Source organism: Eleutherodactylus coqui, chromosome 2, assembly GCF_035609145.1.
Source record: "Eleutherodactylus coqui strain aEleCoq1 chromosome 2, aEleCoq1.hap1, whole genome shotgun sequence".
Classification (NCBI taxonomy): domain Eukaryota; kingdom Metazoa; phylum Chordata; class Amphibia; order Anura; family Eleutherodactylidae; genus Eleutherodactylus; species Eleutherodactylus coqui.
In genome coordinates, this window is record NC_089838.1 from 318417237 (window position 1) to 318441676 (window position 24440).

Sequence of the window (24440 nt, forward strand, 5' to 3'; positions counted from 1 at the left end):
TTGTTTATCATGTAAGATTCTAAGGGGATAATCACTCTCAATGGTTAAAAATGACGGTTTGTATTGAAGATTTATTTTGAGAATTTTCCCCATTTATTATCCACTTGTCTACTTATGACCTCTATGTTCTCTCTTTGAAGACTTGTTTCATTACTTTTCTGCCCTCTACTCATTACCTCTTTATATTCCCATGACTCTCCGCTCTTCTTCTCTTTTCACTGCATCAAATTCTCAGTTCAGGACCTGCCCTGTGATTCATTCCTATACTCTTATGATCATTTCATCCCTTTGTCGTCAGGGCCTCTGCCACAACTCTGGACTCCTATACTCATCACATCCTCATATTTTCTCCTCAGGACTTCGCCCATTTCTTTCTCTTCCTTTACTCTTGATACTTCTTCATTTTTTTCTCGTTCAAGATTACACTAAAATAATCTCTTCCTCTTTTTTATTATCACATCTTCAAGTTCTCATCTTCAAGATTTCTTCCTTGAGTCTCCTGTCCTATAATCATCTTTTCACAATCTTAAGCTCGCCAGACAGCTTAGATAGTTGCCAACAGCTATTCCAACCAACACCCCATACCATGACGACTTGGCTCAACTTAGCATGTAGGAGGTTTAATGAGGGGAGTTGAGTAAGCCACTGTCGGATACCTCTGGTGGTGGCAGCTTACCTCACTTGAAAACATAAGGATCAGGCATGTTGAAATCCAACAGCCCGATTTCCTGTACTAGGAAGGTCAGGACTTCCACATGCACATTACATGGTCAGCTAGTTCCATCCAAATAGGCAGGTTGGACCAAAATTAATCTATTGTATATGACCACCTTTATTTTCATGACTTTCAAGTCTCTACCAATCTTCTCTTTGTATTCCCTCCTTTTGGCTTGCCCCATGCTTCTACCCACTTTCTTTTCATACTATCTCCACTTATGCCTTTCCCCTCTCTAAAAAAGGCATAGAAGGAGAGAGTATGAAGAGAAACTCTTCTATTCTACAATCTTTCAAATGTAATCTAAAAATTCATCTTTTTAGAAGAACAACATTATTTAATAAAATATTTCCTCTCTGCAACTCGGGAGGATCTCTGTCACCTGATCTCTGCTGGGTTGTTGCTTGAGTACTTGACTGTAGGGCCAAGCCAGCATCATAAAACACCCCCATACTGTTGGCACCACTTCCAGGTGTACAGCCAATGTCTGACTTCTCCACAGTGTCCCACACCTAGACAGGTAAGACAGACGTGGATAAGTTAGACCATCAGAAATGAATTGCTTGTCACACTTTTGTAAGGAGATGATTTGTAATGTGGTTTACAATAAACTCCTCACCTTCTTTTGAGACATCTTAAATTTGCTGTTTAGCACATAGACACCTTTGTCTACAGCTACCAATCCCACGTTAGCCTTGTGATCTGCTTGCAGTTTCAGTTTCATGGAAGAACCAGGGATTTGGGCTTTGTTGTCTCTCTCTGTGTTACCTGTCACCAACAGCTGTGTCAAGGTAAAACATAGGTGTGTTAGCATTCTCTCTATAGTGCAGGTAACATTGTAAGATAGGTTCCATGAATAGTTTGAAGATGATCTGATGCATATCTGTATGTGTCTACGTAACACTATATAGTCTTCTCTTCTACCTGACAACTATTGTCTCTACAACTTACGATATCTTTACACAGGGCCCAAATTATAGCTGGAAAGAGCAAATTTAGTCTTCCCATGTACTTGCGGCTACCAACAGGGCACTAACCAATCGGAGTCGCTTGCTGTTTTGGTTAAATCCAAGTGATAGTTGGACCGTGTAAATAGGAGCCATTCAATCTTTAAGCGATTGCTGTTTGCTGTGAATGGAGGCAGGCGGGCTGGAACGATCTCTGGCCAGCTCCGCCTCCATTCAGTTGAACGACTATTGATGATAGTTGCTGGTTCGGCTGTCAGACCCTTATGACCCCAATCTCTGAAGACTTTTTTTAAAATTTCCAGATAAGATGCCTCACCGTTCCCATGCAGGAGTCTGTTACATCCACCCAGATAGAATCTGACACCATCTCATTTCCAATCATGTAATATGCAATTAAACGGAAAGATGGAATTAAGTCTTCTTTGACGGGGAGAGACATGGTAACCAAAGCTTGACCCTGCAACCGAGGTTGTCTGTCCACTTTCTGTATCCGTCCCTTGTTCATGATCTAAAAAAGAAGAAACCCATACATAGAAGCTCAGACCTGCATCTGAATGGTCACATAACAGATCTTACATTTCAGTTATAACAGCCATAGTCCTTGTAGTCATGGTCATACAATAGCTTCTACAAGGTCTGCTGCATGCAGAAATGATTTGAAATAGAATACTACATATTGTGTTCTACCTGGTGGAAACAAATAAAACACACTACAATCTTTTTTGTTCTGACAGAGGGCTAATGTGCCTGTAGATATTTCTGAAAGTCTAGCTATTCCTGAACGTTATTATGGCACATATAGGAACTATTTACCAGGTAGGTGAAGTGCTGTATCTGGTTCTGAACGGCTGGGTTGGTATTACGAATATTGAAATTGATAGCAAGATTGTCTCCAGGTTTGACTTCTGTAGCAGTGATACCAATGTGCAGGTAGTTTCCAGTTGACTGATAAGCACTGGCTGTCATTGTTGCAGTTGCTTGCTGAGCAGGAGGGATATTAGCATATGCTGTTTTCACCTGTAATCAGAAGAGATTGGAAGATCACAGAATATATTGAGACACTAGGTGATAAAAAGAGCAATTCAGACGCCTCAAACATACAGACTCCTTAGGAAACCACGGTGGATCAACAAAAAATTGTATTTATTGATTAGGCTCAACAAAATGTCCCACTTTTTTAAATAAGTAAATACCCTGAGCATTGAAACACATTGTACTCATAAGGCTTATCAATAAAAAGTATTTTAAACTCTTCCCCTGTGGTCTGTCTTGAAGTCTGCACCTTGGAGGTGTCCCTGTTGTGTAGTACTAGGATTCTTCATTTTATTGGAGATTATATCTCTGACAAGGTTGGCATCGCCTGTGGAGGGAATATGATACCGGCTACATTCTTCCTCAGCATGCCGTTTAATAGTTTTGTGTCTATTTTACCAAAAGACTTTTAGCTGAACCTCTCTAATCTATAACTGCTCAAATAACGTCCATCCAATGCGGACATATTATAAGCCTATATAGCCCTTTTTGTCCCTCCTGTATTGGCTTATACTTCACTGCATTGATAAGAAGATTGGGCCAATGCATTGCAACATTGGCCCTCTAGATAGTGAAGACTCTGACACTCTTGGTCCTCTGAAACTGAGGACTTTTTACATAAAATGTCTTATATTACGGACAGACAAGCATCTCAATTACTTAAATTGAACACTCGTTAGCTTATCGGATGTATAGCTGCTGTAAGTCCTAGTGAACAGTTGTAATCTGTGACAGAACTTTGCACCATTGTATAATTCCCCTGTACCACCACCATGGGAGAAATAAGGCACCACTCAGAGCCAACTGAAATCTACGGTATACCCATGTTGTGTATGGATGTTCAGAGTCTTCAAGAGCGGGTTCCACTCTATTTTAATTGCAGAGATACTCACAGTTATTTGAAGGGAATTTATATTTGAAGCGGTGTTCAGCGTCAGCTTGGCTGTCCCCTCTGCTCCTGTAACACCCTCTACCTTTCCGGGTTCAGCCACCACCGGGATTCGAATTGCTGGTGAACCATCAGGATTTGTCACAAACACCTTTGACATAATGGAAGGCATCTTAGAATTGTACAGCTAAATGCAGGGATATTACACTTTATGGTCCTCATTTAAATAAAGGCAGAAAAGAATATACCTGCAATTTCATCTGAACCATAGAAAAAGTATCAATTATTACATTTACAAAAATTTCATTCAGACTTCTCCAAGCCTTAACTTCTAGATTGCACTCTTTTCTGGTTACTGTACGTTAATTCTAAAGAATCAGTACCCAAAGTAGGATGTTCGTGTGTGAATATAGACATGCTTTAATAATTAAGTAGAATGGGGTGGACCATTGGTCTTAAACCTGTGAATCTCAAGATGTTTTGAAAACACAACACTTCACATGGTCTTAGCCTGTAAAGGCTGCTGAGAAATAGGATAGCTTTGTTAGAATATAGCCTACACAGTTTAATGTTGTGTTGAGGTATGTACTGGTGGCTTGTCACACACACACCTGTATTACCTACTTTAATAGATACAATGTCAAAAATAGTCACATACCATAAGGTCAAATGGCATTCCAGGCTTGAAATGTTTGGAGGTTTTGGTGAAAAGAATTTTATATGGTGATTTCACAATATAAATGTCTTCCAGTTCACTTTCCACAATTTCAGTGCCTAAAATGAAGACATGAACCCATGAGGCGAATACAGGACTATATTGAGGGCTCATTGTAATGTATTCCGGGTGTTATTTGCTCCCCTTCTCCAATATTCTAGCATTAACGCTATGGGTGGGATGTTATACAGATTTTGTATTAGCTTAAATGAATACTATCAAGTAGGCACTAAGACGAGGATATTGTCGATCTGCAATTAATAACTTCTTCAGTAAGGCTGCCTTTCCACGGGCAAGTTTGAATTGCGTTCCCTGCGGCGAAAATCCAGCCACGGGGAACGCAATTTAAGCTCTCCATAGTGTTGCTATGGAGGACGCTTTCCCCCTGTCCATGAGCGAAGAATTATTGCCATTCTCCGCTCGCGGTCGGTAAATCGAGTCTCTGCGGTCCTCCGTGGTCAGCCTATCTATTAGATAAGACTGACAGCCGAGATCCGTCTGCCGGCTCCTGCCCCCGGGCGGCAGCTCCTGTGGCGGAGATCCGCAGCGGGATACCGCAACGCCTGTAGACAGGCAGCCTAATTATTTTTTTACTGATTGGAAAAAAACAAACCTGTATGTCATACTTCAGTCAAGAATTAAAATATAACAAAATACTGTACTGCCCACCAGTGGTAAATTACCAATAGCAAAGACGTAGACTGATATAGTTTTTGAATATGCAGTACGTAGAAACTGTATATAGACAGCATATATAAAAAAGTACATCCAAATGACCGAAGGTATGTAGGTTCATTCCCCTTCACATTACTCACCAGGATCAGCTATAAGAGTAATTGTCATATATATGGTATACTGCAACATGTCATCCACATTTTTAAAGTTCTTCACAAGATCTTCTCTCTCCAACGTAGCATGTTCTTCCCCATCCGTAAGCTAATGGACAGAAAATAATCATCAAGAAAAGGCAATGAATAACAAATGGTCGTAGAAAAAAAACCTACGAGAAATGAAAGCCAAACAATAAACAAAAGGTCCACAAGAGGCCTAAAATATGTTCAAATATAAAACTTCAGAAAATTACTTTATTACAAAAAAGAAGGCATACATTCTTAATGACATTTAGAAATGTCATTTTCCTACCGTAATCCGTCTCAGAGTACTTGGTAGACCGGTCTTTACACCATCTTTCTTCACCCCAAACATTACAAATGCCGAACCACTTACAGGCTTTCCATAGAGGAATCTGATATTGAAGAGGAAACCAGAGAAGCCAAATTAAAAGCAGTACAGTTGTGGGGTAACAGTCCTCCCCTGTGGATATATTTCTGAGCACTAGTCCATCTGGGTCAGATTTCACTGATCACAAGTAGTTACAGACACCATTTTTAAGAGGTATTGGTCTACCCTCACCACCACTGTTTAGTCTCAAATTTGGTTAAAGGAGCACTAGCTTTTCAGACAACTTCTTCATATCTACTGGCTTGTGTTAGTCTCATCATTTCTGTAATATACTTGCATTAAAAATGTTGTTGCTTTTCCAGTGTAAATCACGTTTGAAGTGGCTGCCATAGGGCGTCTCCCTGACTGTTTCTCTGCAATCCACTCTCTGTGGTTAGGTACAGAGCTTCCTTAGTAACAAGGCGACAGGGACATTTCCATAGCAACAGAGAGAAGGGCTACCTTTACATGTGGATCTCCTGCACATACAGACTGCAGTCTGACAGATTTGCAAACACTGTGATAACAATCTCCACAGTCTCTGCCTTTCCTGCTATTACAGCATGTGTGTGTGTGTATGCACATATTACACACATACACACTAGAGATGAGCGAACACGTTCGGCCCCGCCCCTTTTTCGCCCGAACACCGAACTTTGCGAACACTTCAGTGTTCGGGCGAAAAAGTTCGGGGGCCGCCGTGGCAGGGCGGGGGGGGGGGGTGCGGCGGGGAGTGGGGGGGAGAGGGAGAGAGAGAGGGCTCCCCCCTGTTCCCCGCTACTGCCGCCCGCGCCGCCGCGCATCTCCCCGCCCCCCGGCGGCACCCGGACCTTTACGCGCGAACACTGCAGTGTTCGGCAAAGCCGGTGTCCGGGTGCGGATGTGTCCGTAACGGACATGTTCGCTCATCTCTAATACACACACATTATATTGGGTTTATTAACCATTTGGCCAGAATGTCTCTAAATGCCTGATCATTCTGAAAGCAGAGGGGTGGGCATTCAGATACTGCCTTCCTGCTGATTGGACCAGAAACAATGCAATGCAACATGGAAAGTAAGGGCAAGGAAGTCAGGTCAGGGAACTTTTGCTACACGCCCCTCCCTAAAAGTGCATTGCAAACAGGATTGGGGAAGGCCACCTGAAAATCAGAACTTACAGACATGAAACAGGGAGTAAACAGCACCAAATGAGTGTAAGGAGAACCTGATGTATTAGTGAAAAAATGTATTGAAAACTCAGGTATGCTTTACATCAAGTATATGTTATTTAATGGAAATAAGGCACCAAACACCCTTGATGCTGCTTACTTTCGAGCAAATAAATGATCTGAAGTTAAAAATCCAAACTGTTTACATTTTGTTTTCCTGGAAGGTGGACATTGAAGGACCGTCTGCTCCGTAAACATTTTATAGTTATTAAAATAACCTTAGGGCTCAGTCACACAGGCGCATCGGCGCACGTGTTACTGCAGGAGAAAGACGGCCGTACCCCAAGACGGACGTCTCTCTGCAGCGCCGGGAGAAAGAACATGTGACCGGCTTCATTGCCGGCCATGTGTTCTTTCTTCAGCGCTGCAGAGAGACGTCCGTCTTGAATTACGGCCGTCTTCTTCCTGCAATGAGGGCTCAGTCACACAGGCGCATCGGCGCCTGTGTACGGGTGCCGATGCGCCTGTGTGACTTAGCCCTTAGACTTAAGTTGACCTGAAGACATCTGGACCAACGAGTTGAAATTTGCAGGAGCCATCTACAGCCAAGATCTAGGTGTCTCCTGTATTCAATGTCAAAGCTTCATTCTTCAAAAATTTGTGGTAGGTGGAGCTTAATCTCCGTTTTTCTCTTGCACATATTTGCTATAACAGAAGGACCCCTCCCATCCACATAACGGTGCAAGCGTTTAATAAAATGTGATCAAACACTCATATTCTCCATTCACACTGATCATGCACTTACTTTGCTTTAATATCCACTACAAATTCTTTGTCATCAATGTGAAAGAATTTCTTCTCTGGAATCATCTGTATCTCGAATGTGGGTAGGACTACATGGGGAAAAGTGGAAATTATTAGCTGTATAAAAAGAACCAACTATGAACTGATATTGCCAGCATGTTCCAGAGGGAAATTCTCTTACCGTAATCTTTCACTTCAAAGTTTGTGGTGTAATTTTGCTGTGGCGTCTCTTCATATTTTGCTGATATGGTCCATACCCCCACACTGCAGAGGCAGATTAATATGGCATTGTATTATATGAGCACTGTAGGGCACTATTCAACTAAGCATTTTATAGCAATATTAAAAAATAAAAAGTTTGTTGAAAAAGGGATCCCCCAATGTGGAAACATAATTAAGAGCTCATAGAGCTCATACTCACTGCTCCCCGCTCGATCCTCCTGCTGGCTCTGGTCTCCACTGTGCTGTTTGTTTACAGGTTGCAATCAGCCTGTGACATCCCATAAAAATGCAGCTGCAGCCAATGACAGAGCTTAACGACGAATGCTGAACTCTGTTCTACAGCAGCTTGTTTGGAAATGGCTTAAGCTGACTACAGTCTGTAAAAATGAGCAGCATGGACACCCGGAGCCACCGGCGGGGGATGAGCAGGGAGTGTAAGATTATTATCATTTTTTGGAAAGAAAACTTTTTTCTATCTCAGACAAGCACTTTACTATCATCACTTGACCATTATTTTTCTATATGTATTGTTTATTAATACAGTATGAGGTTATTAAGAAGGCTAGTGTGTATGTGCCTGAGCCCAGACCGCAAGGACTGCCAGAAAGAAGGGGGGGGGGGGGACTTTGTTCTGGAAAAGAATAGGCAATAAGTGACATAAAAATATACAATATATACAACAGCCAGCCACTTACATGTAATCAGATTATCCTGTTTTGTTACGGCTCCTGGGAAATGTCTTCATATGTCAGCAGTAATTATATCGCTAAGATCAGTGATTTCACATTTTATGAATGCCACTTTAAAAACATACTGGCCAAATTCCCACTGCAATAACTATTACTCTATCACTTTCATGGTTCCCATCCTGTCTTGTTCACAGCACATTGGATTGTTGAGATGTTTCCTAATATAGTAACATAGTAACATAGTATGTAAGGCCGAATGAAGACATTGTCCATCTAGTCCAGCCTGTCTATCCTACTCTGTTGATCCAGAGGAAGGCAAAAAACCCCAGGGCCAGAAGCCAATTAGCCCTTTTGGGGGAAAAATTCCTTCCCGACTCCCTAATGGCAATCAGACTGTTCCCTGGATCAACCCCTAATAGTTCCTACCTGCCTGTATACCAGGATTGACCCTTAACCTAATATTTATATCCTGTAATATACTTCTTCTCCAGAAAGACATCAAGTCCCCTTTTAAACTCCTCTATCGATTTTGCCATCACCACTTCCTCCGGTAGAGAGTTCCACAGTCTAACTGCTCTTACAGTAAAGAACCCCTTTCTATGTTGGTGATGAAACCTACTTTCCTCTAATCGTAGCGGATGTCCTCTTGTTACCGTCGTGGTCCTGGGTGTAAACAGATCGCGGGAGAGATCCATGTGTTGTCCCCTCATGTACTTATACATGGTTATTTGGTCGCCTCTTAACCTTCTTTTTTCTAGAGTAAATAGTCCCAATTTGGATAGCCTCTGTGGGTATTCCAGTCCCGTCATTCCATGTATTAGTTTAGTTGCCCTTCTTTGAACCCCTTCAAGCACTGTGACATCTTTCCTGAGCACCGGTGTCCAGAATTGTACGCAGTATTCCATGTGAGGCCTGACAAGTGCCTTATATAATGGAAGGATAATGTTCTCGTCCTTCGCCCCTATACCTCTTTTAATGCACCCCAAGACTTTATTTGCCTTTGCAGCAGCTGACTGGCATTGGTGTATCACATTAAGCAGAGGAATGTATTTACCTCACTAGTTCTGTTAGTTTGTGGGATAAGGAGAGGATGCCGGATTCTCCTTCAGTTTTGACTGTGTCTCTTCTAACAATTATATTTTCAGGGGTCTGAAAGATAAAAAGAGAATGAAGATGAAGCATCCAATGTAATAGGTGTAAAATAATATCATCTGGGGAAAATGATCCCATAAACTGTGTGAGAATGTTAATATATACGCAATTATAGAAATTGTTGTCTTCAGGCAAGGGGTCACTTCAATAAGGCCTTGGTTGAAGTCTACACAATGAGGTCTGCTTAGAGAACTTGGCACCAGTAATGGTCCTTACTGCTTGAGAAACATTTGAGGGAATTCACCACTCAAGGGCATCTCAACATTACCTATTCTACCATTCTTGATTTACCCTAACCCTCTCTTTGTTTTGTGGTACTATTCAGTCATTGTGTAGTACTCATATGGGGCACTGTATAGTAGTAGCAAAGTATACACTGTATTGCAGTATTGTTTCAGCACTCTCAGGCTGGATTCACACAAGTGTATATCGGCTGGTGTTTTCAAGGCCGGTTGATATACGCTACCATCTGATGCATTGGATTCCAGTGCATCAGATCCCACAGGCGTATTCCCGCGGCGTAAAAGCGCCTGGCCGGCTAAGATAGCTCATTTTGGCTGGGCACTTTTATGCTGACCAGGATAGATAGTTTCAGCAACTATCTTTCCTGTCCGGAATACGGCCACGGCCATGGGAGCCAATGACAGCCGCCGGAGAAGGGAGGTGGGAGGGAGTTTAGCAGCGTGACTGCTAAACTCCCTCCCCCTTCTTTCCTCCTCTCCGTACCTTGCTGGCTGTTTGCAATGGGAGGAGGTGGGGTGAAACTAGTTGCTAAGCTCCCACCCCTTGCCGCCCTCTTCCATTGCTGGCTGCCGACAAGGAAAGGGAGAGGGGCAGGAGCTTAGCACACTAGCTCCCACCCCATCCTGCTCCCTTCCCTTGCAGAGAGCCAGCGAGGGGGCAGAGAGGGGGAGACAGGTTAGCAGAGCTAATCTGTCTCCCCCCACCCGACTGCGTCCTGAGCTTGGCGTACATGCTTGCCAACGTAAATACGCCAATGTATGAAAGAGCCCTCAGGTGATGTTATTTGAGTACTACAGGACACTGTCATTTTGGGACCATATTATAATGCAAAGGGTGGTTTCACATCTGCAACGAAACCTCGGGTCCGTTGCAAATCTGACTCAAAGTACTGGAAGAAAAAGCAGTGCATGCAGCGCTTTTTCTTCTGGCTAAAAGCTGGGCAGTTGAATTGTAACCGAATGGATCCCATTATAGTCAATGGGGTTCTTTCAGCACTGTTTGGTTCCTTCCTGAGATGGAGCCGTTCGGCCACGGGGATTCGCATTTTCTGCTTTCCGAATGGAGCAGGAAGGTGGAACTCATGACCCAGGTGTGAAACCACCCTTAGTCTTGTTAGTTTATTAGTCTGAACTTACCAGAAATTCAATGATCACAGCTTTATTCACGGGAGACATCTTGTAATTCATAGAAAAGATACGATAGAGAACTGTGCAAAGAAGACAGAAAAGATGTTGGACAACCGTGCAAGGTGGACAGGGGCCTGAGCAAAACCAGTATATGGGGCCATTGCATTTCAGCAGTGGATTGCATGTTGTAGAGTAAACTCCTCATAGGCCCATAGCAGAGCTCCATAGATCACATATTGCATCCGAAGCTCAGCACTGAGCAGTACAGGGACCTCAACAACAAGTGAACTGTCATAGCCCATATAATCCAAGTTAATACCTGTAGACCCTGGTGTGTAAATTGTCTTATCAGTCTGGGTGAAGATATAGCCACTTTGATAGCCCAGCAGAACAACCTTTTCCATATTGCATATGGGAGACTTCACAGTCACGTAGACATATTGTTTGATTTTTTGGTCCTTCGCTAAATCTTTGGATGGAATCTGACGAGAAGAAGAAAGAAGAAAATTACAAATACTCCAGTTAAAGCTGAATCAAGGACTCCTAGATACACAAGTGATGCACTTTTGCCCATTGTGTTACCGTGACTTTAGCTGCGCCAAGGAATTTGTTGCCAGCATTCAGGGAGATCTTCTGCTTTACCAAACTAAAACCTCTCTTGGGAAAATCTTGAATCTCAATGTCAGCATCAAAAGCCTTGTCGTGTCCATCTATGACGAGGGTTTCTTCGCTGTCCAACCGTAGCACGCTGGGTGTGATGAGATTGCATCTATCACAGAAACACAGATAGAAACTTCAGCCAAACCTTTCAGTATAAACATTGACTGGATTAAAATATCTGGGGTTCTTTTGGAGAAATTGTGGGGAGTGACATATCTATTATTTTCTTGCTTGGAAGGATTGAACTAGAGTTTGATACTATCATAATTCTGCCCCAATAATAGTTCCATACACGTCTTAAAATTAGATTATACAATGCTGATTAACATAACCATATGGGCCCACATAACTCCCTTGTAGAATGCTTTTATTGTAGTGCTATATACTGCCTATATAACACTGCCACAGAGTGCCTATATAATAATACCATATAATGCCTACTCAATACAGTCATAGAATAAGCACAGAACACTGCCATACATTCCTAGAATACTTATGGTAGATAGCTCCTAACAAGCACCACAGCGGGCTCCATGACCAGAATGGAGACCATTGTGGAGGAGGATCTGGGGACTTTTGGCCATTTACTCATGCTTAATTCAGCAAGCACAAATCAATGGCAAATTAAAAGTACCACAGGTTCTGGCTTGTGCTTCAGACGTGGACAAAGTTAGATCAGTGTTCCCTAAAGGTGGTTTCCGCACACTTTTCTTTTTAAGTTGCAATTTTCCTAGCCAAAGCCAGAAATGGATCCTGCAGGAAGGAGAAGTATACAGCTCCGTACACCTTCAACAGTTGCCTGTGGAGTGATTGTTTGGCTTAAGCAAACATAGGGAGGTAAGCTGCCGCCAGAGCTCTCACAGGGCACGGAGGGATCTATATTAAAGTGCAATGTCCCCATCATCCCTCGGGGGACAGTTTAGTGGACCCCATACAAATTAGGGAGTTGTGCAGCCCGGCCGTTATCGTCGAGTTTGGACTATTAGGCACTAATGTATATGGAGGTCTTTAGTCCTCCCTGGATATATCCCATTTCTTTTGAGTCCATTTCTGGCTTAATTTAAAAAATGCATGAAAAACTGCTACAAAAAAAGTCTGTATGAAGTGACCTAGTGTCATTATTGAAGGGGCAGTTTCTACCATTGCCCTAAATCTCCACTGCTTCTGAAATGTCTCCTGTTTTTGAACTGATCAGTAGATTTACATTGCAAGCCTTTTGCATTCCAGCACTGCTTGGTGAAAATGACCACAGAGCTTACAGTCCCTCAAGGTGCTTTCACACGGGATGGAATAGTGCGCAACAACGTGGCGGACTATGGCGTCCCGGAATACTGCACTGAAATCTGCACAGCTAAATGCAGATTTTGATGCAGAATTGCTGGCAGATTTTGGGCTCCTTCACATGGACGTATTTTCATCAGTATTTTGTGAGCCAAAACTAGAAGTGGAACATATAGAAAGAAAATAAATGGAAAGATTTGCATTTTGTCCATATTTTGGACCCACTCCTGGTTGTGGTTCACACAATATTGATGAAAAATTCGCCCATTTGAGGGAGCCCTTAAGCCATTTTCAATTCAACATCAAAATCCACATGCTAGCAGTACGAATTGTGATGCTGAATATTCTGCAAGAGGGCATATTCTGTAATGTTGTTGTGGAACACGCCGTCCGTGTGAAAGCACCCTAATAATAAATCCAATACAGTCTGGTGATATCATATCACATATAATAGTGGATATTAGAGATGAGCGAGCACGCTCTGATAAGGCAGTTACTCGAGCGAGCATTGCTCTTCTCGAGTAACTGCATTCTCGTCTGAGCAGGCTTGGGGGAGCAGCGGGGTGCGGCGGGTGATAGCGGGGGGAGGGGGTGAGAGATCCCTCCCGCCGCCCCTCCGAGCCTGCTTGGACGAGAATGCAGTTACTCGAGAAGAGCGATGCTCACTCGAGTAACTGCCTTATCCGAGCGTGCTCGCTCATCTCTAGTGGATATAATGATGATCAACATTTTAGGGTAGTTTTAGAGAAAATGGCGCCCTCAAAAACACAAAAAGAATGCTCTCCCTCACTTACGTTTTAGATAGTAGTTTTTGTAATTTCCACCTACACAATACTATCATACAGACACATAGTGCCAAGGTAATACAGCCAAATGTAGCCCACATAACATTACCATAAAGTGTCCAAATAATATGTAATATACAAATAATAATACCTTAAAGAGCCTACAAAACAATGCCACATAGTCAACACATAATTCTGCAGGTCAACTCCTAAACAATGCCGCCATGCACTGGTAAATAGTACTTGGTGATGTTAGTTGACTCCTGAGATTCCTGTTCTCGGAAACCCCTTAGTAAATGGGGACCCTGAAAATGATCAGGGTACCCTCTTCCTAGCCTTGCCAGAATAGCCCCTCAGACTGTATAAAATAACACTAAAACAAACATAAAATCTGGATGCGACTTCTTTGTTTTTGACTTTTGTCTAAAAAGGAATAGAAAATAATTGTACTCACGGTTGTCCAAAGCAACCAGCCAGTAGGGCGAGCAGGGTGAGACATAGAACTCTGCACCCCATGGTGTATCAGGATGCAGTGCAGTTTCTGGTGGCCAGTGGAACTTTATATCCTCTGTGGGAGGGATAAGCAAATAGTTGTTGCAATCAATAACGAGGAGGAGCTGGGGAGATTTGCAAATTCTGTAATTTCCAGTAATAGCAGCAGATATGGCAAAATACACAGACTGTGTCCTTCACAGCTAGGACTGATTGTCAAGGATCGATGAAGCCTGAGCACATCAAAACAAAGAGAGAATCAGAGACAAGAGTGCACAGTACTAGAACAGTATGGAAAGTGAAAGGCAGGCAAACATACACAACTAATTAATACAACTGAGAACCTTGCGAAATAAAGAACAAAGATGAAAAATCCTGAACGAAAGTAGAGGAGCAGAAAAGCAGGAAGAGAAATATGATGTCATAGGCATCACAGGAACTTGGTGGAATGATACACATGATAGGAATACAAGGCTTGAAGGATACAGCTTATTTATAAGAAGCAGACCTCTTACCTCCCGGACTCCCTGTCACATACAGGACTTGTGTCACCCGCTGGCATCCCGTTGTGTTTAATCCAGCCGAACTGATGAAGGGGCTCGACCACGAAACGCGCATTCACTTGCTGGTTCTCTATGTTGGTAAATAAAAATGAAGTGCTTCTACTATCGCATCTTGGAGCTTTAGCTCTCAGCCAGCTTAGAGTGTAATGCCTTCACCACCAGTATTTTATCACATTCTCCTTCACTAATAAAAGAGGAGGAGGTGTTATTGTCACAGTCAGCACACGGTTTAGTATTTGCCAACACACCTTTGTTTCTGTGGGTTCTATCCTGACTCGTTACTTTTCACTGGAATGATTCTTATCTCTTTATTAAAAACAACCATTATTAATAACTATATTAAAAACAATAAGGCCGAAGTGACAGACTCACACAAAAACACTTTCACCAATCCTTCCGGTGGAAGAACTGATAATCTAGAAAATGCAGTAAGGACTGATTCTGGAAAGAGCGATTGCAATCAATGCAATCCTGTAGTTGTCACCTAAATAGATGGGTGACATTCCAAAACCGTCATCTAGGTACGAGAAAAATGGTTCCTAACAAGTGGAGAACCACAATAATCTCAATCTCTCCTGGAAACATTTTTTACTGCACTATTCTCAGAATTCCCATAATAGATGAATTTTTGCTATATTAAATTAGAATACCAGGACTGCTTCTACTGTATTCTAATCAGTCTAATAGACATAAGGCGTGTTCACAAGCTTCAACGCGTTTCCGCTACAATAACACAGCATCATCATGACTAGTTAGGGTTAACATCTCCTGTGCTTACTAGTCCAGGTTAATTAGTCCTGCAAGTGTCAGCGAGATGTGGCTGGTAACTGACATTTCTGTCAGCCAATCGGCTTCTCCCTCTTCCCTATATAATCCAACTTTTCCTGGCTGGGAGTTGTGGATGATTTTCAGTGTTCCCTGAGCAGTCAGCCTGCTCCGAGCTTCTGTGTGTCTGGCTCCTGTGTTCGGGTTTGTTCTCTGTTTTGTATTTGTCTGATTTTCTACTGTTCTTGTCTTTTTCTTATTGTCTGTCTCTATTTGTTTTTTGTTGCCAGTACTCTGGTTCCCCTCGGACCCCCGTCCTCTTGGAAGAAAGTGGGGGCATCCTTTTCAGGGTGAGTGCTCTGCTGCAAGGTGTTTTCAGTCTGAGGGGTTCTGAGTGCCCACTCTGTCCATAACCTTACTCTCCTGTTCTGCTTGCATCTAGCCTCCCGTATTTCTAGTTTTCGTGTCCATTCTGGCTGCCCTCGTCCCAGGTTCCTGTTGGCAGTCCAGGACAAATGTAACATTTATATTGTATTTTAGGAAAACATACATCTCTACAGAGATTCAAGCTTCAGAGCTGGTAGTTCTGTGGAAACTGTTTGGGTAAGAATACAAGAAGAGAAGAACAAAAAGGACAACATTGTAGGCATTTACTATAGGCCGCCTGGACAAGCAGAAGATATGGATGAACTCTTTCTAGATCAGATGGCCAAGTTCTCAATAAAGCATGGCACAGTGATCATGGGAGATTTTACCTATCCAGAGATTTGTTGGCGGTCCAACAAATTCTTATCTGCTCTTGCTGACAACTTTATCTTCCAAAAAGTAGAATAGAAAACAAGGGGATCTGCTATCTTTTTTCTAAATCTTATTAACCAAGAGGAAATGGTTGAGGAAGTAAGGGTGTCTGGGACCTTAGGAGGCAGTGATCATGATATCCTTGAATTCTGTATAGAAGACTGAGACCTCAAGGCTGTATTTCAGAAATGCAGATTTTAATGAATTCAGAAAGAGAAGACGAAGAATCCAATAGCTGGATGTTCTTAAGGACAGAAATGTCCAAGAAGGTTGGGAAATATCGCAAAATGAGATTCTCAAAGCATAATTGTTAACAATCCCTGAAAGAAGGAAGAATGGGAAGCATTTAAAGAGACCAAGATGGATGAACGCAGAACCTAAATGCATGCTAAAAAGCAAAACAAATATATTTAGCAAATGGAAAGAGGGGAATATCTAAAAAAGAATATAATGCGGTCTGAAGAAACTGTAGGGCAAGTGTCAGAACAGCTAAAGCTAATAATGAATTAAGACTTGCAAGAGAGGCCAAAAGCAATAAAAATGGATTTGGGGAGTATGGCAAAAGAAAAGTCAAAGATGCTATAGGATGTTTACAGGATGAAATTGGTGAATTGATTAAAAATGATGTTGAGAAGGCTGAACTTTTCAATTCCTACTTTGTGTCTGTTTTCTCTGTATCTGTAACATCAACTGGTTATCCTTGTGCTATTGGGGGAATAAAAGAATGCAGGCTGTCTGTAAGCAGAGAGATGGTGAGGGAACACTTAGCTAACTTGTTGTTTGTTGTTGTTAGCAGTTTAGTCATTCTCGACCCTTGGCAACACTAAAGGCGAGCTCACTTCATGTTTTTCAGTTTTGCACTGCTTCTTTCAGTTGTGTGGTCCCTATGAAATCCCATGAAAGAGCTTACAAATAGTTTAGCTAACCTTAATGAATTCATCTAGGCCTTTGACTGCGTCGATCATGACAAGCTATGGCACGCTCTACAAGAGCTGGGCATATCGGCACATCTAGTCAAGCTGATAAAATCCCTTTATACCAATCAAGAAGCCACTGTGAGAACACAGTATGGAGACACATATTGGTTTGGGATCAGCAAAAGCATCCAACAGGGCTGCATCCTCTCACCCTTCTTGCTTAACCTATATGTGGTAGTGATCATGTGGAAAATGGACCTAGACGAATTGGAAATCGGGGTGAAAATAGATTGCAATAACATTAATAATCTCTGTTATATGGCCCCATTGAAAGCAGTGGGTTGCAGGCAACCCCAGCAGCAATGATTTTCAGAGAAGGGCTTGAAATATAAGCCCTTTGCTGAAAATCAGCCCTAGATGAAAAAAAAGTGAAATTTTTTTTTTTAACTTATCCAGAAGAGCTGTTTGGCTCTTCTCTCTGGCCCCGACAGTTATCTTCCGGAGGCCGGGGATTGAAAAATCCCCGCCCCCAGAAAGCGCTAGTCTGATTAGCTGAGCGCTCAGCCAATCACAGGCAGCACTCAGCCATTGAATGACAGCTGAGCGTTGCTTGTGATTGGCCATAGCGCTCAGCCAATCACAGGCAGCGCTCAGCCATTCATTGAATTATAATGTCATATAATAATGAATCCAAGGCTGGAGTTGAAATCGCTGAAAGAATCATTAACAATCTTAGATATGCAGATGATACATCTTTGATGGCTGAAAGCGAGGAGGAACTGAGGAGCCTTATTACCAAGGTGAAAGAAGAAAGTGCAAAAGCTGGGTTGCAGTTAAACATAAAAAAACAAGATTATGGCAACCAGATTGACTAACAACTGGCAAGTAGAGGGAGAAAATGTGGAGGCAGTGACAGACTTCATATTTCTAGGCGCAAAGATTACTGCGGACGCGGTCTGCAGCCAGGAAATTAGAAGACGTTTACTTCTTGGGAGGAGAGCAATGACCAATCTCAATAAAATAGTTAAAGGGGTTGTCCCGCGAAACAAAGTTGGGGTATACACTTCTGTATGGCCATATTAATGCACTTTGTAATGTACATCGTGCATTAATTATGAGCCATACAGAAGTTATTCACTTACCTGCTCCGTTGCTGGCGTCCTCGTCTCCATGGTGCCGTCTAATTTTCAGCGTCTAATCGCCCGATTAGACGCGCTTGCGCAGTCCGGTCTTCTCCCTTCTGAATGGGGCCGCTCGTGCCAGAGAGCTGCGCCTCGTAGCTCCGCCCCGTCACGTGTGCCGATTCCAGCCAATCAGGAGGCTGGAATCGGCAATGGACCGCACAGAAGACCTGCGGTCCACCAAGGGTGAAGATCCCGGCGGCCATCTTCGCAAGGTAAGTAAGAAGTCACCGGAGCGCGGGGATTCGGGTAAGTACTATCCGTTTTTTTTTTTTTTAAACCCCTGCATCAGGTTTTTCTTTTTTTCAATAGCCCCCCCGTTCGGCGCGGGACAACCCCTTTAAGAGCAGAGACGTCACACTGACAACGAAGGTCTGCATAGTTAAAGCAATGGTTTTCCCCATGGATGTGAGAGCTGGACAATAAGGAAGGCTGAGCGAAGGAAAATAGATGCTTTTGAACTGTGCTGTTGGAGGAAAATGCTGAGAGTGCCTTAACCACAAGAAGATCAAACCAGCCCATACTCCAGGAAATAAAGACAGACTACTGACTGGAGGGATTGATGTTAAAGGCAAAACTGAAGTACTTTGGCCACATAATGAGAAGACAGGATACCTTGAAGAAGATGCTGATGTTGGGGAAAGTGGAAGGCAAAAAGAAGAGGGGCCGACCAAGGGCAAGATGGATGCATAATATACTTCAGGTGACGGACTGCACCTTGGTGGAGTTGGGGGTGGCAACAGCTGACAGGAAGCTCTGGCGTGGGCTAGCCCACAAGGTCACAAAGAGTCGGAAGTGACTGAACGAATAAACAACAATGAGAGGGAAGGAGAAGGATGTCAGAAGTAGAGAGTAAGAAAGGACGAGAGAGTTTGCCTGGAGCAGGATCTCACAGATAATTGGGACTGTGGATTGTCTGGATCACCCTGAGAAATCCTCCCTGTCACATCACCTTCTGAGAGTGTTTCCGAACTGTTACTGTTATTTTTTGGAACTTTATTGAAATTCAGTAAACGGATATTACGGACCATTCCCGATTTGCCCAGAAGGTTACCCCTCTTCGTGGATTACTTTATTCTTGCTTCAAGAATTCACCACAGAGGATGGAACAGTGGTGTCACGAGTGACAATGGACTTTAAGGCAATCACTAGTTACCATTTCCTTTTAACCTCCCCCAGGTAACTTGGACGGGTCCCGAGCTACCCTCAGGGGAGGAGATGCTAGAGCCACCGTGACAGAAATTCTTATCTACCCCGCCATCTCCTCGGCTGTGAGCCGACTCCTCGGATGCTGCACTAATACATGCGGGACCCAGACATTGCTACACAGTGCACCCTTAGTACTTGTCCCAATATGTAGGGGACCCAGACGCAGCTACACAGTGCACTCTTAGTACTTGTACTAATTTATAGGAGACCCAGACATGACTACACAGTGCACCCTTAGTACTTGTCCTAATATATAGGTGACTCAGATGCAGCTACACAGTGCACCCTTAGTACTTGTGCTAATATATAGGGTACCCAGACACAGCGACACAGTGCACTCTCAGTACTTGTCCTAATATATAGGGGACCCAGACATGGCTACACAGTGCACCCTTAGTGCTTGTCCATTCTTGATATGTGCCACTTCTCTTTATCCTGCCATGGAAACTACTTGTGAGCAGTCATGCATAGGTATTTCTGTGCCCAGATGACCGGGGCCGCACAGAATGGCATTGAGGACGGCATGTTGTGCACCCCTGAGCTATAACAACAAGCTATACAGTACTTGTTGATCTCTCACCATTATCTTTCCATGATTCTGTCATCATGTCCATTTGCGTTCCTTTTACACAATGCTTCACACTAAGCCTCAGATATTGCACAATAATACTTCGTGATGACTTGTGTAACAATCAGGGAACAGTTTTCTTTACTAAGCTGGAGGGACATTTTGGCCATTAGTATTATTGAACCTGCTCATTTGTAAACAAGAACTTGCTCCAGCTTCCAGGCTCCAGGCTGTTCTGCCTTATTGAGGCTCATCTATATAATCTACATGTTACTTGTTAATCATCTTCTCGCTGGCAGCATTCACACAGCAGTATTGTATATGCTGTGTGACTAGACTTGGGGGTCCGTGACATCTGCAAAGACAGCGCTGTGACCCAATCCCCTACCGGAATCAGAAGGAGCCATTCACTTCTATTGTGAGACACCTCTTTGGTATCCGTTTTACAAGGTTTGTTTTTGTTATATTTACAGCAGTTGCTGCGCTATTCTGTCCTCCAAATAAAGTGGAAACAAACGGAAACCTTGTAAAACGGATACCATGTTAACCTAAACCGTCGCCAGATCCACCCTGTAATCCGAGACTATAATAAAGAAACAGAAAAAAAATCAATGACAAAAGCTATTAAAAAATAGCCCTATATGTCACAAAAAAAGACAAAAAACATCAAAAATTATTTGGGCAGACCAATAAAAAAATGAAGGACATAAAAGCATAAAAAGGTAATATTGCCTAAAAAACTGTCTGGTCCTTCAAGGACTGAAACACTCAAGGGTTAAAGGGTTTTAAGGGTTAAAGGATTAAAAATAATGCAAAATAAAGGTCAACAATCAGAAAAAGCTTACCATTAACAGTCTGTGGAGAAGAGATTTACTTAGGCCCATGTCCACTGGTGGATTTTAATTATAAAATCCGTGCTTGGCCCCCGCACGGTAGATCCGCAGATCTAGCTGCCCATAGGGATGCATAAGCATCCGTAGGGCAACTTAATACATGCGGATCGGTTTTTATTCTGGCGTGAGTCGCACGCACGGGAAGAAATCGCAACATGCTCCATTTTCCGTCGGATTCCGCAGGGATGGCTTCCATTGAAGTCAATAGAAGCCGTCTCTGCCGCGGCACACCCACAGCTGTCACTGTGGAGGTGGCGTGGATCCACAGGAAAGCAGGGGATTCAGCAACAAAAAAGTGAGCACTGCACATGCGCCAGGCGTGTCGGCCGGCGCTCTCGAAAGCATCCGCCGTGCTGAAGAAAAAAGATCCGGCCTGCTCAGAGGAGACCTGCGCTGGATCTGGAGAGGTAAGAAACAGTCTTTTCCTCTCCATGTCTGCGGGCACACACGGATACTGCTGCGGGATTCAGCAGTGGAATCTGTGCATTCAAGTACACATGAGGCCTAAGGCTGCCTGTCCGTGAGCGATAGTCATAGTGTGATCCGTGGCGATAAATCGCCCGTGGGTCACATTATGAAAAGCTTTTCATAGGCTAACTATGGTAAGTGCAGCCCGACAACCACAAGCGGAGAATCATAGCGATTCTCTGCTCGCGGAATTAAAGTTGCGGCACGCTGCGATTTGCCCCGATTAGATTTTTTGCCTCCATCGCGGAGACCTGTCAGTGCTCCCCCCTCCTTCCCCGCGGCGTAATATTGCTAGCTATATTCTGTCATGGCGATGGACAGGGGGCCTAAGGGTATTATGTGGGCCCATATGGTTATGTTCATCAGCATTGTATAACCCAGTTCTAAGACGTGTATGGAATTTACTAGGTTTCGACTTTAGATACACCAGCAGGAAAAACAGAACTGCTTCTGCCATAACGCCAGTACTGAGCAAGGAAAGGGGAGAAGCCGAAGGTGTGAGGGAAACCTCAGGTAAAAACAGAGCCGGGCCGAGGGAGGTGAACTGTGAGACAGAATGTAAGCTCTGAGGTCAAACCTGTGAGGTGATGTGAGCTGCAGACAAGTTACCTCAGGACATAACAGACACTGACAGTGAAGGAGTCTGCGGAGCTGGAGGACTTGGTACACACCCGTGGAGGTGCAGGAAAGATGTCCATGTTGTCAGACCCATGTGCTTCACCAGACTCTGGACTGCTAGCAAATGATCCTGGAGAGAAGTCAGGGGAACAGCAAGACGTCTTCCATCGGGCCGTGAAGATACCGCGTTAGGGCTTCTTCAGACGACTGTGATTTTGTGCCGTTTTTCGACTGTGAAAATCACGGGCGCAAAATGAGACTAAAGGAAACCATTGATTTCAACGGTCTCATTTCCACTAGCGGGGCTTGCCCCACCTTTCTCACGCAGAGTTTTTCTACATGCAAGGAATATATGGCAGGACCCGTCTTCCACTTTTCTTTTTAAACTCATGCACAATATTGCGGAGTTTGAATAGTCAACAAACCAAAACACTGGTTTATGCGCTAACAGGCTCTGTAGCGGAGAGCATATTAGCGCGTGCGGCCGTCTGTTTAAGCTCTCAGGGCTCTCTCACATAAACATGCAGCGTACTGCGCAGTATGTAGAACTGATCGATTTTCACGGGTCCATTCACAGCTGGGTTTTTTTCCATGACTTTTGGTTGTGTGAAAAAAAACACGCAGCACGTCCTGGGAGCGTATTATGCATCGAAAGAGCCAACTGAAATCAATTGGGTGCGGGGAAATGCTTAGTATTTACGCACAAAATCAATAGGATTTTGGGCTTATTCAAACGGGCGTATTTTATATCAGTATTTTGTGAGCCAAAACCAGAAACTGGTCCAAAATACAGAAAACACGCAAATCCTTCCATTATACTTTCCTTAACGTGTAAACTGATGAGGCTCAACAACTACATTGTAATCTTCTGTCAAGGATAACCTGGGCCCTATGCAGTGGGGCTTGTCAGCTTCAACATAAACATATAGAAAGTGCCATCTGAGAATCCCGGCTCCATCAGGGGAGTTCAGCCAGTAAATGTAGACAAAATCCTTTTTACTTAAAATTAAAGGGGTTTTCTATGACATTACTACTGACGATCTATGCTCAGGATAGCCCGCTGTCAGTGTATTGCAGTGGCCTGGTTTAGTACTGAAGTCACAACTCTCATTAACCCTTTCCAATCCACTGTTTGACCTCTGAAGACATTATGATTTAGGGCTGTACAGCTCCGATGTTGGAAGACGTCCGTCGGGGTTCACTTACTGTATATTGCCAGCCCCTCTGCTGTCAGGGCCTATCCAATGTGTCACTTTATGCAGTACTGGCTTTAGGCAGCAGATAGCGCCGTTGTATAATGACAGAAAAAGAGTAAGCCCCCTAGGAAAACCAGGATACAAATTGGATTGGAAAGGGTTAAATTCAATGGGAACCATGCTTGTAAACCAAATGGGGTCGCTACGTTGTTGATAGCGCCTTCTGCTTCAGCGCTGTCCATACTTTCACGCCCGCAAAATGGGATGAAATCACAGTCATGTGCTTAAGGCCGCACACATGAACGTGGCAAAGCGCCGCAATTTCAAACGCAATTTTACTTTTGCTCCCTGCGGCCGACAGCGTGTTTTAGTGCACTCCATCATTGTGGTGGGTGATGAGGTGCGCTAAACGGACAACTATAGAGCAGACAGCAATTGAAAATCGCAGCGCTGGAAAGCGCCATCCAGCGTCGTGATCGAATGCATATCTGTGTTGATTTCAATGGGAGCATTATACCGCGATTAATGCGTTCAAAACGCTGCATTAATCACAGTAAAGAGCGCCTGTATGAGAGAGGCCCTTACTGATAGGACCCTCCACTGGACTCCTAAGCCCAAAATTAGCAGATATATAGTTCAATAGATGACAAGTTTTGCTGAATGTAAGGCAGCAAAATAAATAATGAAGCTGCCATGGACTGGGGGGTACGGTTAGGCTAGAGGGGAGAGCGGCCCCCAGTTAGATTGAGGGGGGGGGGGGAAGCTTAGCAATAGGAAGAGGTGGGCTAAGGGAGAGGAAAAAGAATGTGGAAGAAGCAGTTTGAGAGCTTGGGAACGGTGAAGAAGACACCCGCCCGTTCGCCCAAGGGAAGGGGCACAGGAGGTTCACGTCAGAGTCGTGAGTTGTGAAGGCAGATTATAAAAGTTTAGACGTCACAGCGCGGATATTGCTTTCCATGCCAGCAGTGGGATTAGTAGAATGGTGGTTCATAAGCCCGAGTTGTAATGCCTTTCAGACTAAGAGAAAATAGAGGTGTTTTCAAGTATGGAAACATTAGAGGGTTAACGTTTTTGATAAATTTTCATAAAGTTTAGAAAATGGTTTAGAACGCTTTGGTT

General features: G+C 43.5%; 1 protein-coding gene across 1 annotated transcript in view; it reads right to left on the reverse strand.

The window, feature by feature from the left end:
* Positions 1 to 14236, reverse strand: part of C3 (complement C3) — a 47946-nt gene extending 33710 nt beyond the window's left edge. Inside the window, exons 1-15 of the mRNA XM_066593741.1 lie at positions 14108 to 14236; positions 11510 to 11696; positions 11247 to 11409; positions 10937 to 11007; positions 9460 to 9554; positions 7676 to 7758; positions 7496 to 7583; positions 5463 to 5565; positions 5135 to 5255; positions 4263 to 4378; positions 3609 to 3755; positions 2497 to 2700; positions 2000 to 2191; positions 1335 to 1496; positions 1098 to 1227 (exon numbers count right to left, since the gene is read on the reverse strand). Coding sequence (XP_066449838.1) covers positions 1098 to 1227; positions 1335 to 1496; positions 2000 to 2191; positions 2497 to 2700; positions 3609 to 3755; positions 4263 to 4378; positions 5135 to 5255; positions 5463 to 5565; positions 7496 to 7583; positions 7676 to 7758; positions 9460 to 9554; positions 10937 to 11007; positions 11247 to 11409; positions 11510 to 11696; positions 14108 to 14169 — 1924 coding nt within the window. The 5' untranslated portion in view covers positions 14170 to 14236. The remainder of the gene's footprint in view (positions 1 to 1097; positions 1228 to 1334; positions 1497 to 1999; positions 2192 to 2496; positions 2701 to 3608; positions 3756 to 4262; positions 4379 to 5134; positions 5256 to 5462; positions 5566 to 7495; positions 7584 to 7675; positions 7759 to 9459; positions 9555 to 10936; positions 11008 to 11246; positions 11410 to 11509; positions 11697 to 14107) is intronic.
* Positions 14237 to 24440: the final 10204 nt, after the last annotated feature.